Source organism: Callospermophilus lateralis, chromosome 15, assembly GCF_048772815.1.
Source record: "Callospermophilus lateralis isolate mCalLat2 chromosome 15, mCalLat2.hap1, whole genome shotgun sequence".
NCBI lineage: Eukaryota > Metazoa > Chordata > Mammalia > Rodentia > Sciuridae > Callospermophilus > Callospermophilus lateralis.
This window is the reverse complement of record NC_135319.1, coordinates 85,522,683-85,549,124: the sequence shown is the minus strand read 5'-3', so window position 1 is coordinate 85,549,124 and position 26,442 is coordinate 85,522,683. Positions and strand designations below refer to the sequence as shown.

General features: G+C 36.3%; 1 protein-coding gene and 1 pseudogene across 6 annotated transcripts in view; one reads left to right on the top strand and one right to left on the bottom strand.

Annotated features, from left to right (window-relative positions):
- The window catches only part of Plekha1 (pleckstrin homology domain containing A1), a 62,211-nt gene that overhangs the window by 19,815 nt on the left and 15,954 nt on the right, over positions 1 to 26,442 (bottom strand). For 5 of the 6 annotated variants that reach the window (XM_077105271.1, XM_077105273.1, XM_077105274.1 and 2 more), the window contains exons 2-5: positions 20,063 to 20,223; positions 14,513 to 14,569; positions 11,157 to 11,202; positions 4,339 to 4,436 (exon numbers count right to left, since the gene is read on the bottom strand). In XM_077105271.1, coding sequence (XP_076961386.1) covers positions 4,339 to 4,436; positions 11,157 to 11,202; positions 14,513 to 14,569; positions 20,063 to 20,203 — 342 coding nt within the window. In that variant the 5' untranslated portion in view covers positions 20,204 to 20,223. The remainder of the gene's footprint in view (positions 1 to 4,338; positions 4,437 to 11,156; positions 11,203 to 14,512; positions 14,570 to 20,062; positions 20,224 to 26,442) is intronic. The other variant, XM_077105276.1, reaches the window with a different exon arrangement.
- Positions 12,922 to 13,722, top strand: LOC143638053 (ATP synthase peripheral stalk subunit b, mitochondrial pseudogene; annotated as a pseudogene).

Sequence of the window (26,442 nt, the reverse complement as noted above, 5' to 3'; positions counted from 1 at the left end):
CAGTAAAGGAAGATCAGAAAGTGAATCCTGGATACCTCAAGTTCTATACATTTTAGACTGCTTAAAAGGCAACACAAGAGTACACAGAATTTTAGCTGCCAACAAAAAATAGAACATTATGCCCTAGAACAACCTGCTGAGGAAACATACATTTTTCTAATAAACAGCATCATGTATCTAAATGATTTTGACAGTGAAAACGTCGTCTTTTATCTTACTAAAAACCAAAAACACCATAAAGAGAATTTGAAACCAGAGAGAAAATGATCTCTTTAACTACGTTAGATGAGATGTGCTGTCAAGAGGAGACTTATAAAAAAAGTAGTAGCTTCTCCTTTTTACAAGAAGTTGAGAGTTCAGCTGTATATGGTAATTTCCTAAGAAAAATCTTTAGTGTAACTCAAAAATCTACTGAAATTTATATTAGGTTTTCCATTTTTCTTCCAAAATTATAGTATATTAAAAATCCTCAGCTGGGCACAGTGGCACACACCTGTAATACCAGCAGCTCAGGAGGCTGAGGCAAGAGGATCGTTTGAGTTCAAAATCAGCCTCAGCAAAAGCAAGGCACTGAGGCAACTCAGTGAGACTTTGCTTCTAAATAAAATACAAAATATGGCTGGGGATATGGCTCAGTGGTCGAGTGCCCCTGAGTTTAATCCCTGGTACCCTCTCCACAAAATCCTTCCTTATGCTGTTAAACCAACTGCTTCTAATTTGTCCCTATAATAAAATCAAAAGTTAAATATAGCATAACTCCAATGTTCAAGTCTAATAATTAACTCAGAATTGCATTTTGTAACAAAAACTACCTAACTTATAGTTACCTTAAGAACAATACAAGCCAAATATCCATAAATATATGTAACTCCCTTAAAAATTATAGGTACTTAGGCTTTGGAAAGTGGCCCAGTAGTACTGTACTTGCCTTAAATACACAAAACAATGTATCCTCAATGTATCTCTCTCTCTCTCTTCTCTCTCTCTCACACACACACACAATAAATTAAATACATTTTCAATTAATTTTTTTTTAATTTAGATACTCAGAATGAAAAATTAGTCTAAATTCAGCCATTAAGCTAAATTTTCAAGAACCCTAAGCCACAAGTTTCCAAATAAGTCAACTATTAATGAGAATCAGAAATGCGGTCTCACAGGGGAGGGTGAGAGCAAGTGTCAGACACCAAGCAGGTCTGATCCGACTATTGCCTTTCCCTGCCTTCTTTCTTTTTTTTTTAAACATGATTGTTTTTCATGTGAGAATTGGATGCATTTTAGCATGTATTTCCTTATGAATCTAATGTTAAAAATTCCAATAGTAGAAAAAGAAAAGGTAAAAATAATTTGGGGCTGGGGATGTGGATCAAGCGGTAGCGCGCTCGCCTGGCATGTGTGCAGCCCGGATTCGATCCTCAGCACCACATACAAACAAAGATGTTGTTGTGTCCTCTGAAAACTAAAAAAAAATAAATATTAAAAAAAAAAGAAAAGGTAAAAATAATTAGAGAGTAAAGAGATGAATAAAACAGACTTTGATATTTATAACGGAAATAAATGGAAATGTTATATATTTCTTAGAAGTTTAAGGGAAGGTTGTTGTTCAATTTACTAATTAGACAGTACTTGAAGACTAAAACCTGAAAGGTTCAGACACAAATTCCTGGACCTCCCCAGCCATATTTTTTATTTTATTTAGAGGCAGTGCTCTCCACCTGACATGCCAGTTGAAAATATTACTTTAAAACAGAAGGTCCAGCTAACACTCTTGGGCACATATACCATTTTATTAGAACCAAAGTCATATACTCAGTTCACACTTCAACTTGCTCTCAGTGGCCATTAAAAAAAAAAAAAAAAAAAGTCAAATTTGAGTTTGTAACACAACTGAAAAGATTAATTTTTAGATTAAAATTGACTTTTAAATTAAACCTATAGTAGACCTGAGCATGGTGGCACACACCTGTACTCCCAGGTTTAGCTACTTGGGAGGCCAAGGCAGGCAGGAGGATCAAAACTTGCCTTGGCAACTTAACTCAGGAACGCTCAACTACTGAGCCACATCCCCAGCCATGTTTTGTGTTTTATTTGGAGACAGGGTCACACTCAGCTGCTTAGCACCTTGCCACTGCTGAGGCTGACTGAACTTTCAGTCTTCCTGCCTCAGACCCCCAAGCTGCTGGAATTATTGGTGTGTGCCACCCCACCCAGTTGAGTCAAGGATTTCTATATTTCCTAAATGTGAATTATAAAAACCATTACTAACAAATTTACCTCAAAAATTAAAAATTTTAGGGGATGTACCAAGGAATGAAATTGATCAAATCATGTTATGTGCATGTACAAATGTTAAAATGAATCTGAATATTATGAACAATTATAAAACATCAATAAAAAAACTAAAAATTTCAACATAAAGCTGCAAAACCACAAAAGCTAATTAAAAATTCACATTTTAAAGCATTAAAAAGATGGATGCTTATTATTGCAAATTGTAAAAAAAATAATTCAGGAAAGATACCACATATTATCCTTTTTTTTTTTTTTTTAGTTATAGGTGGACACAATATCTTTATTTAATTTTTATGTGGTGATGAGGATGGAACCCAGTGTCCAATGCATGCTAGGCAAGTGCTCTACCTCTGAGTCACAACCCCAGCCCCTTGTCTTTATTTTTCAAGTGGAGAGTATCTACTGATGTAAAAATGATCAATGAAAACTTTTTAAGAATATATACTTCTGGGACTGGGGTTGTGGCTCAGTGGTAGAGTGCTCGCCTAGCACATGTGAGACACTGGGTTCAAACCTCAGCACCACATAAAAATGAAATAAAGATATTGTGACCACCTACAACTAAAAAATAAATATTTTAAAAATATATACATACTTTTGAATCAGTTCAAAATATTCCTTTCCTAAAACTGCAAACCAAAATAACTTCATGTACAAATCAGATATGATATGTGGGCGTTTTCCATCATGTGGTAACCGGCTATTCTGAAGACAAAAAATTCAATCCACCTGTGAAAACAGCTTTAGCTACAGTTAACTCCTTCTGCTGCTATAATGTAAATATGGGATCATTCATTTTAGAAGGAAACTAACAAGTGACTAACAAGCTGACTTTTGGGGCTTTTGTTCTTTTAGAGTAAGTTGTTTAGAGCCAGTAAATAACCTCACAATTAAAAACACCCTTTAGGGGCTGGGGTTGTGGCTCAGCCGTAGAGCACTTGCTTGGCATGTGCAAGGCACTGGGTTCGATCCTCAACACCACATAAAATAAATTAATAAAAGAAAGGTATTGTGTCCAACTACAACTTAAAAAAAAAAAAAAACACCCTTCAGCTGACACAATCCCCACAGGAACTCCTTCCCAAGCCTTTCCAGGCAGCCTACAATGTGTTTCTCTGTTAGTGTAGAAAGAGATAAAGGTGCAGCAAGGCTTATTCAGGAGAACACCCTATGCTCTTGCTCATCAGCATCAGTAGTAGAACAAAACATCAGGATAGGCTCTTGTTCACTGCACTTCAGAGCTAGCTAAGCTCCAAAACCTGATAAGACCATCTCCGGGCTCCCAGTCCCACAGTTCACCAGCTCTGAAACCTGTACAAGTCACTCAATCTTTCTAAGCCTCAGTTTTTAGGTAAAACCTTCAGTTCAACGCCTATCATAGTATAAATAATCAATAAATATTAATGTTCAACAGAAAAAAAAAAAAAAAAAAGCTCATGTCAGAAGCAAAGAGGTTGTAGGAGTAGAGGAAGGTCGTCCAAAGAGTACCAAGCTCTGGAACTCAAGGAAAAGGCACAGGAGAGGTTAGAAAGCTAGTGCCTAAGATCAACTCCTTAGGGCCACCTGGACAGAACCATCCAGCTACCACAGTCTTCCCACCAGATCCCTATATTGTACCTCATTTCTTAGCCTTCATTTCCCTTTGTTTTGCTCCCATCTTCAACTCCTGCCCTATTAGGGCTTAGGCCTATTACCATCACCTGGGTACATACCCGGCAGAAAGCCTCTTCTACTCTCAAGATAGAACTCTGCATGCTACATGTATTTCCCCCAGCAACATAAGAAGTGGTTGAAATCTCTAATAATATATATCCTTATTGGTACATAATGGGTGAAATGCATTTGTGGGCTGATGAAATGTCTGATGGTCACCAGGTACAAGATAACTATTTCATATTCTGAACATCTGTCTTTTAAACAAAGCTCAAGTATGTGACCTGACAGGAAGCTGGGGACATTTGGTAGGTACATTTTCAAAATGTTAAGATTACTTCCAGACACTCAAAATTGTTAAAAAAAAAAAAAAAAAAAAATCCAAATACTTACTGTGATTTTTATAGCTTTGTTCAACACATTTACCCATTCTACTAGATCTTGCTGATCATTGGCTTGTAGGAAATATTTCCTCATTCCTGCATTCATAACTGTTGGAAGGAAAAATAAACATGAAATATTGTACTTGTTACCTCTAATCTTGTTCACAGCAGCTAAAAAAAAATCTTGCTAGATTCAACACTTTGAGACTTTCTTGGATTTGACAAAATATATTTGCCTATATAAAATAACCCAATTACATAGGGAAAATTCTTTGATGGGCACATTTTTCATTAAATGGTTGTGGTATATCCATTTAATGAAAAATATGCCCATACAATCCCCCAACAATAGACACTCAGGATATCTGCAATTTTTGAAATTAGATAAAATATCAAAACAAAACATCAGCACTAAAAAACAACAAAATCATGGCATTTGCAGGGAAATGGGTGGCATTAGAGCAGATTATGCTAAGTGAAGCTAGCCAATCCCTAAAAAACAAATGCAGAATGTCTTCTTTGATATAAGAGGGGCGACTCAAAACAGAGCAGGGAGGAAGAGCATGAGAAGAAGATTACCATTATATAGGGATGAGAGGTGCGTGGGAATGGGAGAGAGAAGGGGAATTGCACGGAAGATGGTAGAAGACCCTCATTGTTATGTAAAATTACATATAAGATGGTGTGAGGGGGAAGAAAAAAGAGAGAGAAACGTGTCACAGCAGATTGGGTAGAAAGAGGTGGGGGGGATAGGAAGGGTAGCACAATACAATAGACATTAGTATGGCCCTATGTATAAACGTGGCAGTATAACCAATGTGATCCTGCAATCTGTACACGTGGAAGATTAAGATTATGTACCCCATTTGAATCAAATGTATGATATGTCAAGATCATTGTAATGTTTTGAGCAACTAATAAAAAAATTTAAAAAAAAATCATATCTTTCTCCATATTTGGACTAGTATTTCTATGAGATTTCTTGACACAGACTTGCTGGTCACAGGGATTTCACTTAAATTTTTTAATAGGTATTAGTTATTGTCTTGTAAAAAGGCTGAATCCATTTATAACTTACTTATTTTCCTTTCACTTATTCCTCCTAACCAGAACTGGTCATTAGTACCTGTGCTAGTAATAGACCTACTGTTTTCAGCCCCAGGGCCATGTAACATTAGGGCTAACAGTCTGCACAAAGTACTTCCTAGGCTTCCTTGCAAACTAGGGTCATGTTCTGCCCATGGGAGGTACTAGTAGACGCCTGAAAGGTGTAGGGAGGAGGATGAGAGTAGATACTCTTGACTACTCTGCTCTTGACCTCCCTCCAACAGCAGCACACAACTAGCTACTGTCCCAGGACCTTCTGGTGCTTCCTACACCATCCTGGCAGGGTGCCCTCAGGCACCTCAGGAGCCCTGGCAGCTCCCTAGTGGCTGCTTCTCCAAATCCTAGATGATAGTCTACCTTTTCATTTTTGTCTCTCTGGTCCTGGGGTAGACTGCTTCACATATTTTCTAATTTGTGGGTGACTTCAACATTCCCTTTATGCTCTTTCAACATTTAAGTAACCAATTACCTATAATAATTTAAATCCCCTGAGACTTATGTTTTCTTGACCAGACTTTGACTGATAGAGAAATCTTTGAAACCTATCAGTGGATAATTATACCTTGTTTATATTTGAATTTAATTATTGTGACAAATTACTTTGGCACATTGATTAGTCATCTGTACTTGTTCCATGAGCTTTACTCATATTTCTCCTGAGTTGTTCGTTTATCATCCACCCTTTCTGTTTCATGAAGTACTTCCCCTCGTCTGTCATTTGACTTTTCACTTTGTTCATGGTATTTTTGATCAAACAGAAATATTCTACCAATTTTTTCCTTTAATGCCTCTACATTTCATGTATTTAGAGAACTTCCCTTACTCAGAATTAGAAAAATAAAGACTGGGATCCAAATTAGAATAAGATATACTCCAAGTTTGCATAAATGTCAAAATAGTCTCCAGTGTTATGTATAACTAAAAAGAACAAATTAAAATTAAAATTAAAAAAAAAAAGATTAGAAAAATAAAGACCTTCATTTTTCAAGCCCTTAGGAGTTTTCTTTACATTTACATTCTTTATATATTTGGAGCCTCTAATGCAATTTACATATACATAGGGACTGGGGCTATTTATAAAGCAAAGCACATCTGCATATATAGCTGGCTACAAAGATAGTTTCTGAATTAAAGCTATTTATTATATAAAATGTGGATTTATATTTAAAAACATAAATATTATTACAGAAGCTAAAGCATGTGAATAGCTACACTGTTGCAATGTGTTACATTGCATGTGAATAGCTACACTGTTGTTAAAATATAAAAATAACTTTCAAAAGTCTGCACCAAAACTTGAAATGATGTACTAGCATCCAGCTGAATAAGAGTAAGGAAGAAATGAAAACCCTCAAGGGAAAAAAAGTTACCAACACACAAGATATTGAAATTGGGACTGGAACCAAACCAGAACTTCCTTGATTAAGGTGAGGGTCTCCGAAAGGAAATAAAAATGTATCCATGAAGTGCCACTGAACAACTAGTCTGGAAACTAAATATTAACACACTGTAAATTGTTCCTTTATATTCTTCTAAAGACTGGAGAAATGATAAACACCATAAAGAAAATTTTAAGTAAACTAGTGAGTTACATATGTTTAGCAAGAACATCATATATGTCAATATTCAACTTGTGTTTTTTAACTCCCAGTTGTCAATACAGTATGTTTTCAGACTCTTTCACAGCTTGGGCTGAGACTCAGCCCTCACGATGGTTTCTCCCTGCTCAGTGTTGTTTGGGCATCCACTCAGAATGCCGAGAGTTTGAAAATCTCTATAGTAATTAATATACTACACCTGGTACAAAGTCAATGTTTAATACACACATTTCTGAATGAATAACATTTCTAGAAAAACCTCTTCTAAGAGAAGGAAGTGAGGCTGCTAAATCTCTAAAAAGACTTCTGGCACACCTTGAAGTCTGAATAAAAACTCACATACTTTTATTATATCACAGCAAGAGAGGCACGGTGATCTGCTGTAGAAAAAATAAATAAATCAGAGCCTGGAAATCAGTCAGACCTGATTGGCTGATGCTCTTACAAGCAGAATCATCCCATAAACATCATTTGACTGCTAAGCCCTGTTTTCTACATCTGTGAAACAGAAATGCCAACTACCCCTTCCTTGAGAGGTAGAGATGATACATGCAAAAACCTAGCATAGTGCCTGGGACAGAATATTATTCTCCATCATCATCCTCGGAGATTTCACTAACTATGGAAATATTGTGGAAAATATAAAGCAAATTACTGAAAAGAGGTATATTTGAAATATCAGAGGCAAGAGGAAACAGGGAAAGAGACTCTGATTTTTTTAAAAAAAGAAAGAACTAGAACATCTCTATGTTGTCATCTTTTTAAGTTCAATGAACAATGAATGTGCCCAAGGCTTGAGTGCTTCCTGCCTTTTCCCTGGACAACTTTATTCCAAATCCTTACCATCCAAATAAATAAAATAAATGAAATAAAAACTAAAGCATAAACATTAGCTTAACTGCAAACACAAATCATCTCACAACCCAGCACTGACTATGGCTCAACTGTGGTTACATATTAAGTGATGATAAAACACATTATCTCATTCTTTGTCAGGTTCCCCTAATCTATTCTTTTTCTGCCCTCTCCTCTCTTAGATGCTGGACTTCCTTGAGAGTGTGTCTAATTTTCTTAATTCTCTCCTCTTACCTCTTTACCTTTGTCCTACCTTTAGATTTTTTTTTTTTCACGTGAGTTTTGCATTGTCTCATGTCTCTTTTCCTATTTGATAATTCTCCTTAAATATTAAGTAATTCTGGGCTGTCTATTCATGTTTTAAAAAGAGGTGTTAAAAAGACTGACTAGAACCCAACTACTATGTATAACTATAAAGGTATCTAAAAAAAAATAATAATAATATGGGAAGAATTCTTTTGGGGAAAAAAAACCCGTGTGAACTCTCTTGGATTATGGGGCTGCCGACTCTTCTAAGAAAATTTCCAGGTCTAGAGTCAGGGTAGGGAAGGACCCAAAATATTTAGCTCTTCATTGGCCTCTTCCTCTAAGCTGCCTAGGTACCTGTTATTCCTCCATCTTCTTTCTATCTTTATACAGTGAGGTTCACACATGTCTATTAGAGGTTTGAGTGTTTTTTGTCCTCACTGTTCTGGAGCAATTTGTGAGATAAGGTTGCAACTTGAAATGGAAATTGTGGTTCATTTTAGAAGCCAGTGTCTGTCTGTCTCTCTCTCTTTCTCTCTCTCTGAAAGTAAGCATTTTATGACTCATTTCTCTACTGCAATAGAAGACTAATAATAAACTAACTATAGAGAGACCAGTAAATGATTAATCTTAATCTTTGATTCCAAATAAATCATCTATTTTAAATATCTCAAAATTATGAATGTCAAATTTATTACTTTACACTATTTCTTCAAACTCTAAGTATGAAATTTTACAAATAAAGATTTGTCAAAAAGTATATTCATTAAATATTCTAAAATACAAAATTCTTACTTGACTTGCCCCCACTAGCCATCATTTGTAAGGCTCCTAGGCATGTTCTTATTTAATAACCAATAGTATAATTTGTAGTAAATACGTTATTTTTTTTAGGGGGGTGACTGGGGATTAAACCACTAAGCCACATCCCCAGCCCTATTTGTATTTTATTTAGAAACATAGTCTCACTGATTTGCTTAGGGCCTCACCTTTTGCTGAAGCTGGCTTTGCACTTGCAATCCTCCTGCCTCAGCCTACTGAGCTGCTGGGATTACAGGCCTGCACCACCATGCAATAGCTTCATAGCTACTTTTCCAACTGCTGTATTCCATCCTGCTCCTATCATATTTTCTTATTGGATATATGATTACTATCAGATGCTATTCCTAATTTATAGCCTGCCAAAGAAAGTTGCCCTTTGCAAGTAAGAGAGAGCAAAGAATTGTAACATTAACTCTGCCTCCCAAAGTAACTTTTTTTTACAACAATGTAAATAGTCTCTCTTTATGTCAGCTGGCCATTTCTAATTTCTGTCTCTCCCACTACTAGTGTCCACTAGGATATTCTGAGAGAATATTAATTCTCCCAGCTTCAACCATCTCCCTCTCCAGTTCTCCATTCATGGTTTGTTTGTTTGTTTGTTTGGTGGTGGTGCTTACCCCTAGACCTTCTCCATTCTTAATCTTCCAATTTTAGCCAGTTATCAGTTATTGCCACCAGAAGATTTCCACTTGAAAGTTCCCTCACCCCTTCAACCTCCTACCAAACATTTTGCCTTGTCGCATCAGCTCTCCTCAATTCCTTTTTTTTTCTTTCCTTTTTTGGGGTACTAGGAATTAAACTCAGGAGCACTCAACCACTAAGCCACATCCCCAGCCCTATTTTCAATTTTATTTAGAGACAGGGTCTCACTGAGTTGCTTAGCTTCTTGTCGTTGCTGAGGCTGGCTTTGCTTGTGATCCTCCTGTCTCAGCCTCCCAAGTTTCTGGAATTACAGTCGTGCGCCACAATGCCTGGCTCCCTCATTTTTTAACATAAACTTCCTTGCTATTTCTCTCTTCCCTTCAGCTCCCGTACATCCAGCATCCAAGTTTTGGGGACTTCAAATGTTTTTCCAACCTTCCTCTTTCTCCCATTGGTACCATGGTAATTCAGGCTCTTAAGTACAGCAATTTAAATGCGACTGAACCAATATGCATCAAGGCTCTCCCAAACCAAACTACTTCACCTATGGGTTGCTTCCATATGCTCTTCATTCTCTCTTCCTTTTTTCCTTTTTTTAAAAAATCTTATTATTTAAAAAAATATATATTTTTTTCTTTAGTTGTACATGGACACAACGACTTTATTTTATTTATTTATATGTGGTCACTTGTCAACCCACCCCATGCAGACTTATGCCTGCCTTTTTACTCCAACCTCTCACGACTGCCCCCAGCTTCACCAAGGGCTGAGCCCCCATATTCTACCTGGCACACCTCTGCCCATGTGGTCCTCCTACCTTTCTCCCCAATGTAAAGGATGATCAGGAGTTTACTTGGCCTCAAACTCAGCACCTCATCCAGTGTGGTTCCCCTGACTCCTGAGGTCCCCTATGAAGGTGTGGAGTTCTTTCTTGGTTCTTCCTTTAACAGACTATACCCCCCTTTATGTATTTTGATAAATGTAATGATAATAACCTTACATTGTGTCTGTATGTGAGACAACCAGCCTCTGAGAGTCTTAGAGGCAGCAACTGCTCCTGTTCACCTCATCATCCCAATGTAAGCACAGTGTCTGCCACAAACAAGATAGTCACTAAATATCTGCTCAACAAGGCAATCTAATAACCTCAACTACTCCTGCCTCCAAACTATAAATTTCTCCTAACTGACAAACTCAAGACCAAATCTTTTTCATTATTTACATGTTTAATAATATGGAATAATACTAGGTATAAAGTTAAAAATTACCTAAAATCTCACTGAAGGTGATTATTATAAACGTCAAGATAACAGTAACACATGGGTGCAGGGAGGAGGCTATGACTAGAATAGGGCACAGAAAGAAGCTTTGGGTTTGGGGATTGGGACAAAGTTTTATTGACTTACCTGGATGGTGACTGCAAGGAAATTTGTCTTAAAATAACTCTTTAAGCCACAGGTTTACTCTCTGTGTTTTCTGTGACTGTTTTCTTTTACTCTGATGGAATTAATTATATCAATCTAATTTAAAGTAACTAACATAAAATATGGCTACTTACCAAAACAGAACTCAGCCTTTGGCCTTAGCTTAGTTGCATCGCTAACCTAACAAGAAAAAGAGAGATGCGTTATTCAGTTCTTCAACACTACTCTAACCAAACTCAAATATCATATAAACTCTCACATGTATACTTTCCCAACAATGATGAACACTTATCATATAAATCTGAAATTAAACTTCAAAGGCAACTGAAAAACAGCAGCAAATTAAGTATAGAATCTGAGTTTCACATGTAATGTTTAAAACAAATGGTACTTCCATGTTTTCTTTGAAAAACCTTGTTTTTTTCTCTGAAGGAAATAAGAAGTTGAAAGTAAAACAGTAGGCTTTGTCACACACATAAATATTTTTCATTTAACATCATCTTTAAAACTCCCTCAATGAATAATCTATATAAGCTCTGAATTGTTCTCAAATGTCATGTTTCAAAATCAGCTGTGAACTCTAAGTGAAATGGGGGTGGGCAAGGGGAAGACTGTGTATTTGAAGTCTCCAAATCCAGAAGGCATTAATATGCTATGAGAAATTAACAAGGTACTTAATCCCCACTTTTACAGGAGAATAGAGGGTAATGGGGCCACTTACTTAAATGTAGCACAAGGTTCCTTTTAGAAAGTGAAGCAACTAGCTACACCTGGTAGCTGCTATCCCCAAATAAGAAGCTCCCAGAATCCCATGCATGACTATCTCTATGCTGTTGCCGAGAGGAAGAACTCATAATTGTGGCATCTATTTTGTACCTTCAAAAGGAATTCTGATCCCAAATACAAATTCACAGCTGCGTCACACTGAACTTTGTTTCAGGAATAAATTCTGGGTAAATAAGTTGAAATGTCTAAACTAGAGTACAAACTGTAAATCTCAAACTTCAGTAAGCTGTAGGACAGACCGAAAGTTAGAACTGCACAGAGAAGAGGTTGTTGTTACTGTTGTTATTGTTGTTATCATTAATATTATTATTTTAGTACCAGGGATTGAACTCAGGGGCACTCAACCACTGAGCCACATCCCTCTATTTTGTATGTTATTTAGACACAGGGTCTCATTGAGTTGCTTAGCACCTCACTTTTGCTGAGGCTGGCTTTGAACTTGTGATCCTTCTGCCTCAGCCTCTTTGTTGTCTGAGGGCTAATAAATATGTTTTGTCAGGGCTGGAGTTGTGGCTCAGTGGTAGAGCACTTGTCTGGCATGTGTAAGGCCCTGGGTCTGATCCTCAGCACCGCATATAAATGAATATATAAACAGAATAAAAGATCCATTTACAATTAAAAAATATTTTTTAAGAAAAAATGTTTTTTTCAATGAGAATGAATAGCTTTATTGTAATACTGATGAAGTCTTTTATTTAAAAAAGTATCTGTCTTGTGAACAGAGGCCCATCTATAATCAATATTCTATTGAAATGATCCATCTTTGCCAATAATCACAGTATGTGTATCATGTACATTTTTAACAGCACTGTGTGATACCTTTGGCATCTCATACTTTACCAACAAACTTCTTATGGCTTTTGTGTAAAACAAAACAATCACACGACTAGCACCTCCATGTCTCTTTCTAAAACACTAATTAAAGAAAAGGAAAACAGCTATCTGATCAATATAAAATCTCAATTTTTGAAAATAATAGAAAAATAGTACTATAAGAGCACCAAAAAAACAAATAAAACAGAAACTAGTAGAAACAAAGTAAAAAGAAGGGAAAAAAATCATCTTTCAACATGAAGATAGTCCACATTTTCCTCAAAATAAAACATAAACATAATGTCAAAAACAAAGGAGCTGGGGCCCCTACGGTCTCTGGTCGGAGTCACAGGGACACTAAGCCTGCTACCTGGATGTTTGCTGACCTGTGGTCTCCTAGTGGTACTTTTTGCTGCCGCCTAAGCGGCCCTGTCTCAGGAATGCAACATTCCTAGGACCGGGATATTGCAGGCAACGAGAATCTTTCATACCGGGCAGTCACATCTTGCCCCTCTACCACCTCTTCCTGGATATGGAGGAAAAGTTTGTCTTGGGCTGATCCCTGAGGAATTCTTCCAGTTTCTTTATCCTAAAACTGGAGTAACAGGACCCTCCATGCTTGGAACTGGGCTTATCTTCTATTTTATATCCAGAGAAATAGATGTGATTATTACCCCAGATGCCTTCTCTCCCATATCAATAGTGGGGTTACTCGTCTATGTAATTAAAAAATATGGTGCCTCTACTGGAGAATTTATTGATAATGAGCAAAAAAATTGCCCAACTAGAAGAGGTGAAGAAGGCTTCCATCAAAAATATCCAGGAGAATTTTCCAATTGAGTTGGAGAAGTCAAAGCAGGCACTGGTTGATGTCCAGGGGAATAACATTGCTATGGCCTTGGAGGGAGGTAAAGAATTGCCTGGATTATCATATCTCTCTGCAGAATATGATGCATCGAAAGGAACAGGAACACATGATAAACTGGGTGGAGAAGCTTGTGTACAGAGCATCTCTGCACAGCGGGAAAATGAAGCGACTGCCAAGTGCATTACAGATCTCCAGCTGCTTGAAAGAAGGCTCAAGCAAAGCCGGTTATGTAAATGTATCTGTCCCAGTTGAGACAGCTATACACAACTGACTGGATAAATGAAAACTATTCTGCGTAACAAAATCTTTCTCTACTGCTATCTACTGAAATTACAGTTTACCTTTTCTAAAAAAGAAAAGTTCAAGTTTCTTTTAGTGAGACAGCTAAATCTGTTGGCCAAAATTTCTCATCATTATTCTGCATTTTGAGTTGTTCTTTGATTGCTTTTTAAAAAGTGGTTTGCTTTTATTAAAACATATTGCCTGGTGAAAGATTACCAAGTTACAATTTAAATTTAAAATTAATTCCATCATCTTGCAATAAAGTAATGATTAAAACAAAATTAAAAAGAACAAAGGAGCTAGATACGGTGGCTATTGAGGCAGGAAGATCTCAAGTTTCAGGCCAGATTCAGCAACGTAGCAAGGCCCTGCCTCAAAATAAAATTTTAAAAAGTATCTGGATATGGTAGAGCACCCCTGAGCTCCCTAGCACTACAAGAAAACAAAATAACAACAAAAAACAACCACACGTTTAGAAAACTCTTCTCCAGATCTTCTCAAAATAGTTAACTGATTTTTCTCATTCTGATGTTCAAGTATCTGACCACAAGCATTAGTATTAACTTTTGCAATTCATCACATCCTGAAGACTGAATTTATTTTCTTCCCAATTTTGTCAATTTAAGGATCTTCCTACCTGTAGTAATCAGGTTCTGTTTTCAGCAAGATATACCCTTTAAATGAAATAGAAACTGCTGCTTTTAGTTCACACATGAAAGTAAAACAAAGCATAAAGATTACCTTTGAAATATAGGTAAGTTTAATGGCTCCGACACGTGATGATCCAGAAGGAAGGTTCTAGAAACAAATTATTAATATATAATTAATAGCCAACATTATACATTTATTTATAATATAATGTTTCATATATTCTAAAGGTAAGAAATTACAGTTAAGGTCACATTTTAGAAATCAGCTTTTCTCTGGTACGTATCACAAGGTTTGATACTAAGAAACGTGGATAACAAAGTGGCAACTCCTCTGTTCCATTTGAATGCAGTCTATAACTGAAAGTCTGTTTTTATCATTGTAGTCAAACTAATGTTCTTTTTCATGAGCTTAAAAAGCCACAAAAAAGGATAAGACATTGAAAACATAAACAAATAAAACTGTAAGAAATTTTAGAAAACTACACATATTACTGTTTTATTGAAACTTCTTTATCAAATGTATATCTTGAAAAAAAAATGCTGGATTTTTCTCTCATTTAAATGGCTTAGTGTTTGTCATACCACATTTAATCTATATGGATGACTTTTTTTCAAAATATTGATTCTCCCTAAATCATACGTAGGGAATGTTGAGACAAATGAAGATAAATGAATTTATAGTGTTGAAACCAATGAAGAAGGCTGGTGAGCAGATACATAATCAAAATTATGCTTTATGTGAAATATAATAACTAGGTAGTTTATAAAAGAGGAAGATGGAGGTAGCAAAACTATAAAAAACGAACCTGGGAAAAAGTAATGAAGAATATAAATGAAAAGAATGATATAAGATTTTAGAAGTAAAACTAAATCTTGACTTTGAAAACCATCTCTGCTAAAAATGAAACAGGATCAACTTTTCTCCTGACTTTATAATAATGCACATTAAGAAAAAAATCTAAAGGGGCTGGGTTTTGCCTCAGTGGTAGAGCGCTCACCTCACATATGCGAGGCCCTGGGTTCAATCCTCAGCACTACGTAAAAATAAATAAATACAATAAAATAAAGGTATTGTGTCCAACTACAACTAAAAAATAATTAAAAAACAAATCTACAGCTTATTCCAATGAGTAGTTAGGAAGTACCTTCATCAGATAAGCTTATTGGAAGCTTAGACATTTCAGTGTTCAGGTTCCCAAACTTGAGCTGGTTATTGTTGATAGGGACAGTCTTTTCAAAATATTTACTCCTATGTAGAGTAAAACTGCATTATGTTCTGCTTTGAACTGTATATGATGTCCAAACTTTCAAATATAAATCAATAAATATGTATATAAAACAAAATTATAGTTTTTAATGTTAAGTTTTTAAAAGTTTAGTCGTATTCTAATATTTTATGCTTAGGTTGTTTTTTTAAAAAAAATTTTGGATAAGGAAATGTAGGTCTTCAAGAATCATTCATATTAAAGTGAATTTTTTAAAACAGTTACCCTTTAATTCAAAATAACTTTTTTTGTTTTAAATCTTCCATAAGTCTATTGTTTTAACTCACTGGACAGAGCTCTAAGCCTTTGGGTAAGAAAGTGAGAAATCAAAGTATGAAACTTAGGATCACGGAATAAACAGTAGCACAGTAGAGGGAAATATCAGTGGAATATTTAAAAATACATCTATGGACTAGAAGGACTTTTGTAAAGTTCAAATAGAAAAAAAAAAACCAGGTTTCAAAATGTATTACTTGACAATGAAAAAGAAATAATAAACTAATAAGACATCTAAGATACAAAGGGAAACAAGCCATTTGTTAGTTACGAGCTCCTAAACTCATTTTGCCAAATACTTTTTAAAGTTTCTTCAAATTCACTTCCTAGCACAGTTACTTAATTATTTAATTCTCCACTATTATCAATATCCACAACAGAACACAGAAAGCCCCCAACTGATACCTAGTAATAGATTAGCATTGATTTTTTTAAACCAATGATTAGTGGAAGCACTTAAGAGAGGAATTGACTCTCTAAAGACAGTTGCATCAAACAGATTTTCTTTACCAGAGTTATTACAATCAGTATAACCACGTCTCACACTTCCACAAAAACAATGAGACTGAATCATTTGAAATTGACATTTTTCAGTAATTCAAAATGACTAAAAACTGGAATTTAATATGATTTAACTAATGTAATAATCTTAACAAGATGTTTTGCTAAAGTTTCCATAAAAAAATTATGTCTTTTTTTTTAATTAGTTACACATGACCGTACAATGATCTTGACATATCATACATTTGAATCAGATGGGTTATAATTTCTCATTTTTCTGAGTGTACAGGTTGCAGAATCACATTGGTCATGCAAAAAATTATGTCTTAATCATTACATTTAGGTGACACAAAATGTTATTAATAGCAGGTCAAGATTATAAGGAGTCTCATAAGCTGGAAAGAAGACAAAAAAGTAATAAGAATTAAAAAAAAAATAAATTCTGCAAATAGCCAGAAAAATCACTGATCTAATTACAAGAGAGACAAAAAAGTTGACGTGAGAGCCTGGGTATGTAGCACAGAGGTAGAACCTGTGGTTAGCATGCCCAAGGCCCTGGGTTCACTCCCCAGTAACACCCTCACTCCCAAAAATTCATGTGACAAAGACCCTGCTGAAACCCTCAATAGATACCCCCCACTTCCAAAGAGATAAACTATTGTCCAAATGTGCCATGGGTCCTCTTGCCTTGACTGCTTTGTCCACAGCACTCTGAGCCCTGGAATAAACTACTTGTTATCACCTCTTGACCAAAATCATATCCAACATTCTAGGTTAATTTTGATGTTACCACATATAAGTTCCACAGACCTTGCAAAGAGAGAGGTCTATCAGGGAGAGAACACAGGCTAAACTATGTGATGGCTCTGGAGAAGAACCAGGAGCTGAAATCTGGCAATTATAGGGAGTCAAGGAGTTCTCAGTTTCTACCTGGGGAAAAGAAGTTTATGAAGGGACCATGCCCCAGAAAAAGAATGGCGGTCCTAAAAGGGAGGAATCTGATCTACACTTTTTTTTAAAAAAAAAAGCAAAGATGAACTTTTGATTTTTGCTGACCTATTGTTCCTCCCACTGACTCTAGCCAGGTAAATAAAGGAAATAAGTTGTGACTATACATCAGGTGGCTAACTCCCAAGAAAGGTGGTTACACCCAGAGGTAAGGCAATAAAACAGGGTGTCAATAAGCTCTGCAAAGATAGTAATAGCAAACAGTTCCCAGCAAAATACAAAGTCACTACTCAAAAAATATCAAGTGAATTAAAAGTGAAAGGCTGCCTATAAATAAAGACTTAAAACTTAGATAACAGAAAACTGGAGGGCAAAAGTGAGATTAATGGTTAGATGATGCAATGAACTAGATTTTGACTCACAGGAAAAAAATAATAAACACTGTCTCAAATATAATTTTTTAGTAATGTGTGTTTCAAATATCTAAAACCCACTGGGCAAGACATTTGCTAGGGATTCACCCCTGCTTTGCATATATTTTCTTGTAGCATACATTTCTGTTTTTAACTTTTGTATCAAGTTTTATTTGAAATAGAGTCCCACAAATAAATTTTAAAATTACTCATAGATGATTTCTATTTTTAAGTCTCTCACATATCTTGAAACTGGGATCCTAATTTTTAATTTGTGATCTTTATCCCAATGACTTGCAAAGCAACAATAAAATTTAAATATATTTCAGTTCACATATGGCATTACAATGACTGACAGTCAAGTCTTACACTATAAAAGAACTATATATGATTTTGGGTTTTTTTAGTGCTGAGTAATATTCCATTGTGTATAAATGCCACATTTTTTTATCCATTCATCTATTGAAAGGCATCTAGGTTAGTTCCACAGTCTAGCTATTGTGAATTGTGCTGCTATGAACAATGATGTAGCTGTATATCTCTACAGTATGCTCTTTTTAGGTCTTTTGGATATAGTCCGAGAAGTCGAATAGCTGGGTCAAATGGTGGTTCATTCCCAGCTTTCCAAGGAATCTCCATTCTGCTTTCCAAATTGGCTGAACCAATTTGCAGTCCCACCAGCAATGTACAAGTGTACCTATTTCCCCACATCCTTGCCAGCACTTGTATTGTTTGACTTCATAATGGCTGCCATTCTTACTGGAGTGAGATGATATCTTAGAGTGGTTTTAATTTGCATTTCTCTGATTGCTAGAGATGGTGAGCATTTTTTCATGTAATTGTTGATTGATTGTATATCCTCCATACCCCATTTGAATCAAATGTATGATATGTCATGATCATTGTATTGTCTTGAGCAACTTAAAAAAAAAAAAAAAAGAAGAAGAAGTAATAGTTTGGGCTGAGGCTGGGGCTCAGTGTTAGAGTGCTTGCCTAGCATGTATGAGGCACTGGATTCAATCCTCAGCACCACATTAAAATAATAATAATAATAATTATCATCATCATCATCATCATCCCTATCCTACATACAACATCTCAACCAAATGAGTTAAAAATTTTCTACCAGAACTATGTACACCCCTTTTAACATTCAGAGTTAAAAAAGGTTTTATATCTCATCTATACATACTATTTTTTCAAAGGAATAAGATTTTAGATAGGTGGAAAAGCATTTGTGGTAGTTAAGATTTGAACATAAACAAGGTAGGTATACAAGCTGAAAACATATTTGCAGAAGCCTAAACCCAGGTGTGGTTCCTACTCAGTGCCACAGATAGACTGAGTCCTCTTTGTAGGTCACAATTATGCAGTAATTTTGTTTCACAGAATTTTATATTAAATTATTTGAATGTATACAAACCTAAATTTAAAAATCTGTACATATTTATTATTATACCTGTATTTTGGTAACAGGTATTATTATTTTGTTGTTGTTGTTGTTTTTCCTCTTTCTGGGCCCAGGACTGAACTCAGGGGGCACTTAATCACTGAGTTACATCCCCAGTCCATTTTATTTTTTATTTTAGGATAGGGTCTTGATAAGTTGCTTAGGGCCTCATTAAGTTACAGAGGCTGGCTTTGAATTTGCGATCCTCCTGCTTAGCCTTCCAAGTTTCTGGAACATATATCATTTTGATGTATTAAGATTGATAAAGGGCTGGGGCTATAGCTCAGTGGCAGAGTGCTTGCCTAGCATGCGTGAGGCAGCACATAAAAACCAACAAATAAATAAAGACATTCTGTCCATCTACAACTACAAAAATTTGTTTTTAAAAGATTGATAAATATTGCTGATTTAAATTTTAAATTACACATATGCTTAAAGGACAGAAATTTCCAGGAAAGTAACTGTTAAACTAGAATAAGTAACTTTTCAACTTTTTAAATAAATAGCAAGATTAAAAAAAAAAAAAAATCCACTGGAGGTAACACTTTTCTCCCAAGAATAATATACACATACAAACACACACACACAATTTTTATCAAATGATGTAGTTTTACCTTCTGAAACTCAAACAAGACAATAAGGGTCATGGGTACAGATAAGACAGAGAGTGTAATAATAAACATAGTATTACCTAAAAAGACAAATCCTAAAGCCTATAGAGCATGTCAAATCATGTAATAAATAAACTTTACTATGCTTTTTAAAGGTAATCTTTGGATCTTACAAACCTGTGGATTATCCATGTACCATACAAAACTATCTTCTCTGGTATCCAGTATGAAGTACCTCCGAAGAAATTTCCCACTGTTTTCATTTTCTTCAATGTCTAGAAAACCACAGATGCGATTCTGACGATCCACATAAGGCATTTCTGGGCTTGAACATTACCCTGTAAAATAAAAACATTAACAGTAAGCTCCCTAGAAAAAAGAAAAGAATTTTGCAATAGGAAGCAAGATTAAATCTGTGCTATGATGCAGTCGTTTAACAAGAAGCCTACTCTTCTCAATGTTAGGGGGAACCAGTTAATAAGAATTTATGCCAACATCTAAAGCATGAAAATACATCACTTTAGAAAATAAATTTATGTTCACATTGATAGGGACAAAGAAGAGCTGTGTACCCCTTAGCTGAATAAGTTACTTACTTTTACCCTAAAATAAACTCAAGTGAGTCAAAAATTAGCTTTCCAAATTTTAATTTCCTAGCAAGAAAATCTACCTTTTGGATTGTTTTAGAATATTTAAATTTGTAAGACAACAGTAATAATAGCTAATGTTTATAGACCACTTACTCTATTATAGGTTCTGTGCAATGTTCCTTTCTATGCATTATCTTAATCTTCATAACAACCCTAAGTGTAGGCATCACCAATCCATTTCACAAATAAAGATGTCAACAGTGACAGTAAGTAACTGCCCTGGATTACAGAACTAGTAGGAAAAGAATCAAAACTCAAACCCAGATCCCTGGACTCCAGAGCTCCTTTTTTTTTTTTTTTCTGAATATATGTATTAATTATAAAGAAAGTAGGAGAACTCCAAGTTCAACAAACACAGGTGAGTCTGTGTTCCCAGTGTCCTTGATAGGCTCCCCAACAAACCATTCATCTTTCCCATTTACAGAGTATTTTTATTTTTTACATTGTACCAAGAAGGATAAAGAGATAACAATAAAACTATCCTCAAAAATAAATTTTGTTTTGAGGAATTCACCTAGAAAACACTATTTTCTGTAGTCATCCAAAGAATCCTGTCATTGTTTATGATGCTGTTGAACACGGAGGCTGAGGCTCACCACCCTTGCCCTTCTTACCCTATGGGGGCCACAGCAATGGCCATCCTGGGCCTTCCACTGGGCCACATCTTCAGGAAGCTGCCTGACAAAGGAGGGTCAAAAATACCTGCCTTTATAGGTTTCCAGAGTTCCCTAAAGCATTCTTGGTCATTTTTTTTTTTTTTTTTTTTAAGATTCCACTTTATACTCTGCAATAGTTCCCAAGCAGATATGGCCACTGGCAGAGAGTAAGCAATGATCTTCATGATTGAGGGACCAGCCCTTTGACTCAAAGATGGCAACACAGAGGGCTGTGAGCCTCAGGAGGATGCGCCAGGATGTCCAGGTGACTGGGGTTTAGGGGTTTTCCTACTCTTGAGGGTGGGGATGAAGTGTGTTCTCTACATTAAGCAACACAGCCACCACAGTCTTGAAGTCGGAGGGTCGGCCGCCTCAGCAAACACACGGTGAAAATTCCAGGTGGGGAGAAGTCCACAGCCTTGTGCATGAGCGTGTGAGTACTTTTATAGGCAGCAACAGAGAAATTCAAACTGTTTTTCACTGACTACTGGAAAGTGGAAAGATGCTCAAGTTTACCATTTAAAGGAACCATAGGCATTTCAAAAAAAAAAAAAAAACCAAAAAACCAAAAAAACCTATCTAAACTTTGGTTTTCTATTTTTTTTTTAAATCAGTTCACCACAAAAGAAATATAAATGGAGGCTGTAGCCAGCTGCGGATCATGTCGTTGGCAGTCTGTTGTGCAAAATAAGGCGTATTTGAGCTCCACATTAAATGGTGTAGTGGAGTCTACTGGCTCTGCATGCTGAGGCAATGCACATCATCCTTCCCCTTGGTGTCATAGCCCGGGAGGGGCTGCCCGTATTTGTCCACACACCAGCAGAAGCCCCGCTTTCTGCCTTTGGAAGGACGGCACTGCTTTTTCTCATAAAATCCCTTCTTGTCACAGTTTGGGATGTGCACGCCCCTGGGACTGAGCACATTGAGGAACTTCAGGTGATTCAGTGTGTCCTCCATTTCTCTACGGCAGGGACCATATTCTGTCTCCCGCTTGGACTCAGAGGAGAAATTCTGGGTGTCTATGCTTTGTGACTCGTCCACTTTGTAGGGCTGGCTATCCTTGGCATGTCCCTTCTTGATGACATCCATTTTGGTATGGAGGGGATGGAACTTGGAGTCAGTCACCCTGTGTGTGCTGGGGACTGCCTGGCTCTCCACACTTCCAGTGCTACAGTCCTCCTCGGATTCACTAGCATTTCCTGGAGAGGATGGTGCCGGCAGCAGGTAGGCGCGCAGAACCCCCAGAGCTCCTTTCTTAAACTCTACACCACCCTATCTCTCTAAAACTCTATGAAGTGAACATGTAATAACAACAAAAAATGTTTTATCTAAATCTGAATTACTCGGTCCCTTTATATCCCACTACCAAAGACAGAAATTCAGAACACACAGGAAGATATTAAATTGTACCACAGGAATCCAATCAGCAACACTGAGATCCAATCCAAAGCCAGGTTGGGAAACTAAAAGACAGACTACCCAGTTTCTTGAGCAAATAAATTACCACAGGGGGAAAAAAAGGGAGAGAGAAAAAGAGGAGGTACAGGTTAAAAGAAACTTAAGAAGTACAACATATTCTGGTTCTAAAGTATTGAAACTTTTGTTGAAAATCAGAATCTGGGTAAACAGTGTTGTTTCCAACCATTTTTGATCTAGAAACTATAGATGTATGATCTTCCTCACATGAAGCTTAGTCCACTCTGCAGATAGCTGTTCCTATACTGGCAGAGCCAGCAACACTATACCTTTTGGCAGACTGAATTTGTATAATTAGTTCTTCATTTAAAGGCTCAAGGTAAATTAACTAAAATATTTAAACTTGTAAGACAACAGAAGATTCAATAACAATGCAGTCTGATATACGTACTATATATCATTATTTTATATGTAGAGAAACGGTGAAACCCATCAAAAAGTTTCAAATAAAGTTATTCATTAAATGTGTGTTATCAACGGAAGGTTTTGTTTTTTTCTTTTTGGTGGTGCTGAGGACCAAACCCAGGACCTTATACATGCTGGGCTAGCATGCTTTACCCACATACATAGCTACACCCCAGCTAATAAAGTTTTATTCGGCCATTTAAAAAAAAAGGGAGGGCTGGGGATATAGTAGAGCGCTTGCCTCACATGTACACGTCCCGGGGTTCAATCCCCAGCACCACACAGACACACACACAAATGAAATCATGTCATTTCAGGAAAATAGATGGGATGTGAAAGCATTATGGTGAGTGAAATAAGTCAAACTCAGAAGGTCAAGGGTCATATGTTTCTCTTGTAACATATGACCTAAGCCCCAGGCGGGGGAGGGAGTCCGAAGAGAGGAAAAAGAAAAAAACAGATGTAGGGGAAGGGATCTCATGAAAAATCAAAGGGAGATCAGCAGAGTAGAGGAAAGGGACCCTAGGGAAGGAGGTGGGAAAGAAAAGGGGAAACATCAGGAAATGACACTGGTCAAATTATATTCACTGTGTGCATGAATAAATACATAAAAACAACCAATAAGTACAATAATGCACCAAAAAAAAATGTAGAGAAAAAAAGTGTTATAAATCTAGTACTTACAAAGAAATAATCTCTTTACTCAAGTTTTCCAAATCTAAAATCTAATCAAAGCTTTAAAAGTTAATACTCTATACTAAACATACACTACAGTAAAAACTATCAACTTTGTGGTACTGCCATGAGCACAGGCATAGACCAATGATATAAAACCGAGAGCCCAGAAATAACCCAGATACTATTGCTGAATGATTTTCAGCACAGATGCTAGCACCATTCAAGGGGAATGAACAGCCTTTCAACCAATAGTGCTGATGTAACTGAACATCCACAGGTATAAGAATGAAGCTGGACCCCTACCTCATACCACACCAAAAGTAACACAAATGCATTAACAATCTAAAATAAAGGGGTAAATAGAGGGGTAAATCTTTTTAATCTTGGATGTGGCAATGAATTCTTAGATGAACCCTAAGAGTATGAACAACAGAAGAAAAAATAAAATAAACTGGGCTTCATCAATTAAAAATTTTTGTGCATCAAAGGATATCAATAGCTGGGTGTGGTGGACACCTGTAATCCTAGGAGGCAGGAGGATCATAAATTCAAAGCCAGCCTCAGCAAGTTATAGAGCCCTAAGCAACTTAGTGAGATCCTGTCTCAAAATAAAATATAAAAAGGTCTGGGGATGTGGCTCAATGGTTAAGTGCTTCTGGGTTCAATCCCAGATTGGGGGTGGGTTTCATTCATATTATATATATTATATATATTATATATATATGTTGAAGAGACAATCTATAGGGAGTAATTATCTTCAAATTATATATCTAATAAGGATCTAGCATTCAAACTATATAAACAATTCTTATAACTCAATAACAAAAAAAAAAAAACTAATTTAAAAATGGACAAAGACTTGAGATATTTCTCCAAAGAAGAAATAAAAATGGCCAATCATAACCCAAAAAGATGCACAATTTAATTAGTCATTAGGGAAATGCTAACCAAAACCACAATGAGATACCACTTCATACCCACTAGAATGACTATAATTAAGACAGGAAAATAGCATGTTGGCAAGGACGTGGAGAAATTGAAATTCTCCATTACTGGTATAAATGTAAAATGGTACAACAGCTGTGTGAAACAGTTTGGCAGTTCTTCAAAGGTTAAACATAAAATTACATAAGACCTAGTGAGTCCACTCCAGACATACTCAGGACTGAAAATCAGTACTAAACACTTGAACATGAATGATTCATAGCAGCACAACTCATAATGGCCAAAAGGGGAAACAACCCAAACAGCTACCAACAAGTGAATGAATAAATAAAATAGGGTATGTATCTACAATGGAATATTATTCAGACAGAACAGGAGAAAGGAATTAAGGTACTGATATATGTCACAGTCCGGATGAACCTCTAAATGCTAAGTGAAAGAAGCCAGCAACAAACAGCTACACATTGTACAACTCATTTACATGAAAGATCTAGAAAAGATATATCCAAAGAGACAGAAAGCAGACTGGTGATTGCCAGGGTGGGTGTGGGGGTCGGAGGGTGGGGGGGAGAGGTAAGTATAAGTAATACCTATAAAACTGTTTTGACACTTTTTGATTAAGATGGTGGTTTGCATAAATCTGACAATGTATTAAATGCCAGCAAATGAAAACACTAACATGCTTGTCTTATGTTAATTTCACCTCAATTTATAAAAATAAACTTACAGGACATCTTATTACCCTAATGAATTTTACCTTACTTATTTTGAAAAAGTACACCAGATAAATTACCTATGTAAAAACAACTTATATGCAAAATGAGACTAACTTTAAGACCCCCATGTTGTGTAAAAGCCAACTATTCCACAGAGAAGCTGTGTGGAGAGAAGTGGCCAGCCCACACCCAGCTGTCCTGGCCATGCCAGCAGAGCAAGAGGCTGGCTCTGGTGATCATCCAGCCTACTCAAGCTGCAGAGGACTGGAGTGCTGGCTGCCCTGTGTCAGCAACTGCATGAGGGAGCCTGGGGAAAAAACTGCCCAAGTGAGCTGGGTCAATTCAAAGAACAGTGGAAGACAATGAATTGTTCTTAGAAGACACACACACACACCCCTAAAAAAAAAAAGAAAGAAAAGAAAACAATCTTACCCGTTATCAAAATGCTTTGGTCCAGAAGCATTTCAAGTTTCAGAGTTTTTAGAATTTTGGGATTTTTGCATAGACTTTACTAGTTGAGCATTCCTAATCAAAAAATTTGCTATCTGTAATGCTCCAAGATCTGAAACAGTTTTGTTTTTGTATGATACTAGAGATTAAATGCAGAGCCTCACACATGCTAGGCAAGTACCCTACCACTGAGCTACATCTCCAACCCTTTTTTATTTTGAGACAGGATCTCAATAAATTGCCCAGAAGGCCTGGAATTTATGATCCTCCTACCTCAGACTCCAGAGTAGCTGGGATTACAGACATATACCACATGCCCAGTGGAGATCTGAAACTTTTTGAGTGCCAACATAACATTCAAATGGTTTGGGATTTCACAGCATTTCAGATTTGTGAATTGGGAATGAGAAATCGGCATAAACCATTCAAGGAATTGTATTATTATTATAACCTGCTGGATTTTTTTTTTTTTTTTTGGTACTGGGGATTGAACCCAGGGGTGCTTTATCACTAAGCTACCCCTCCAGTCCTTTTCAGTTTTGTAATCTTGAGACGGGGTCTTATGAAGTTGCTGAGGGTCT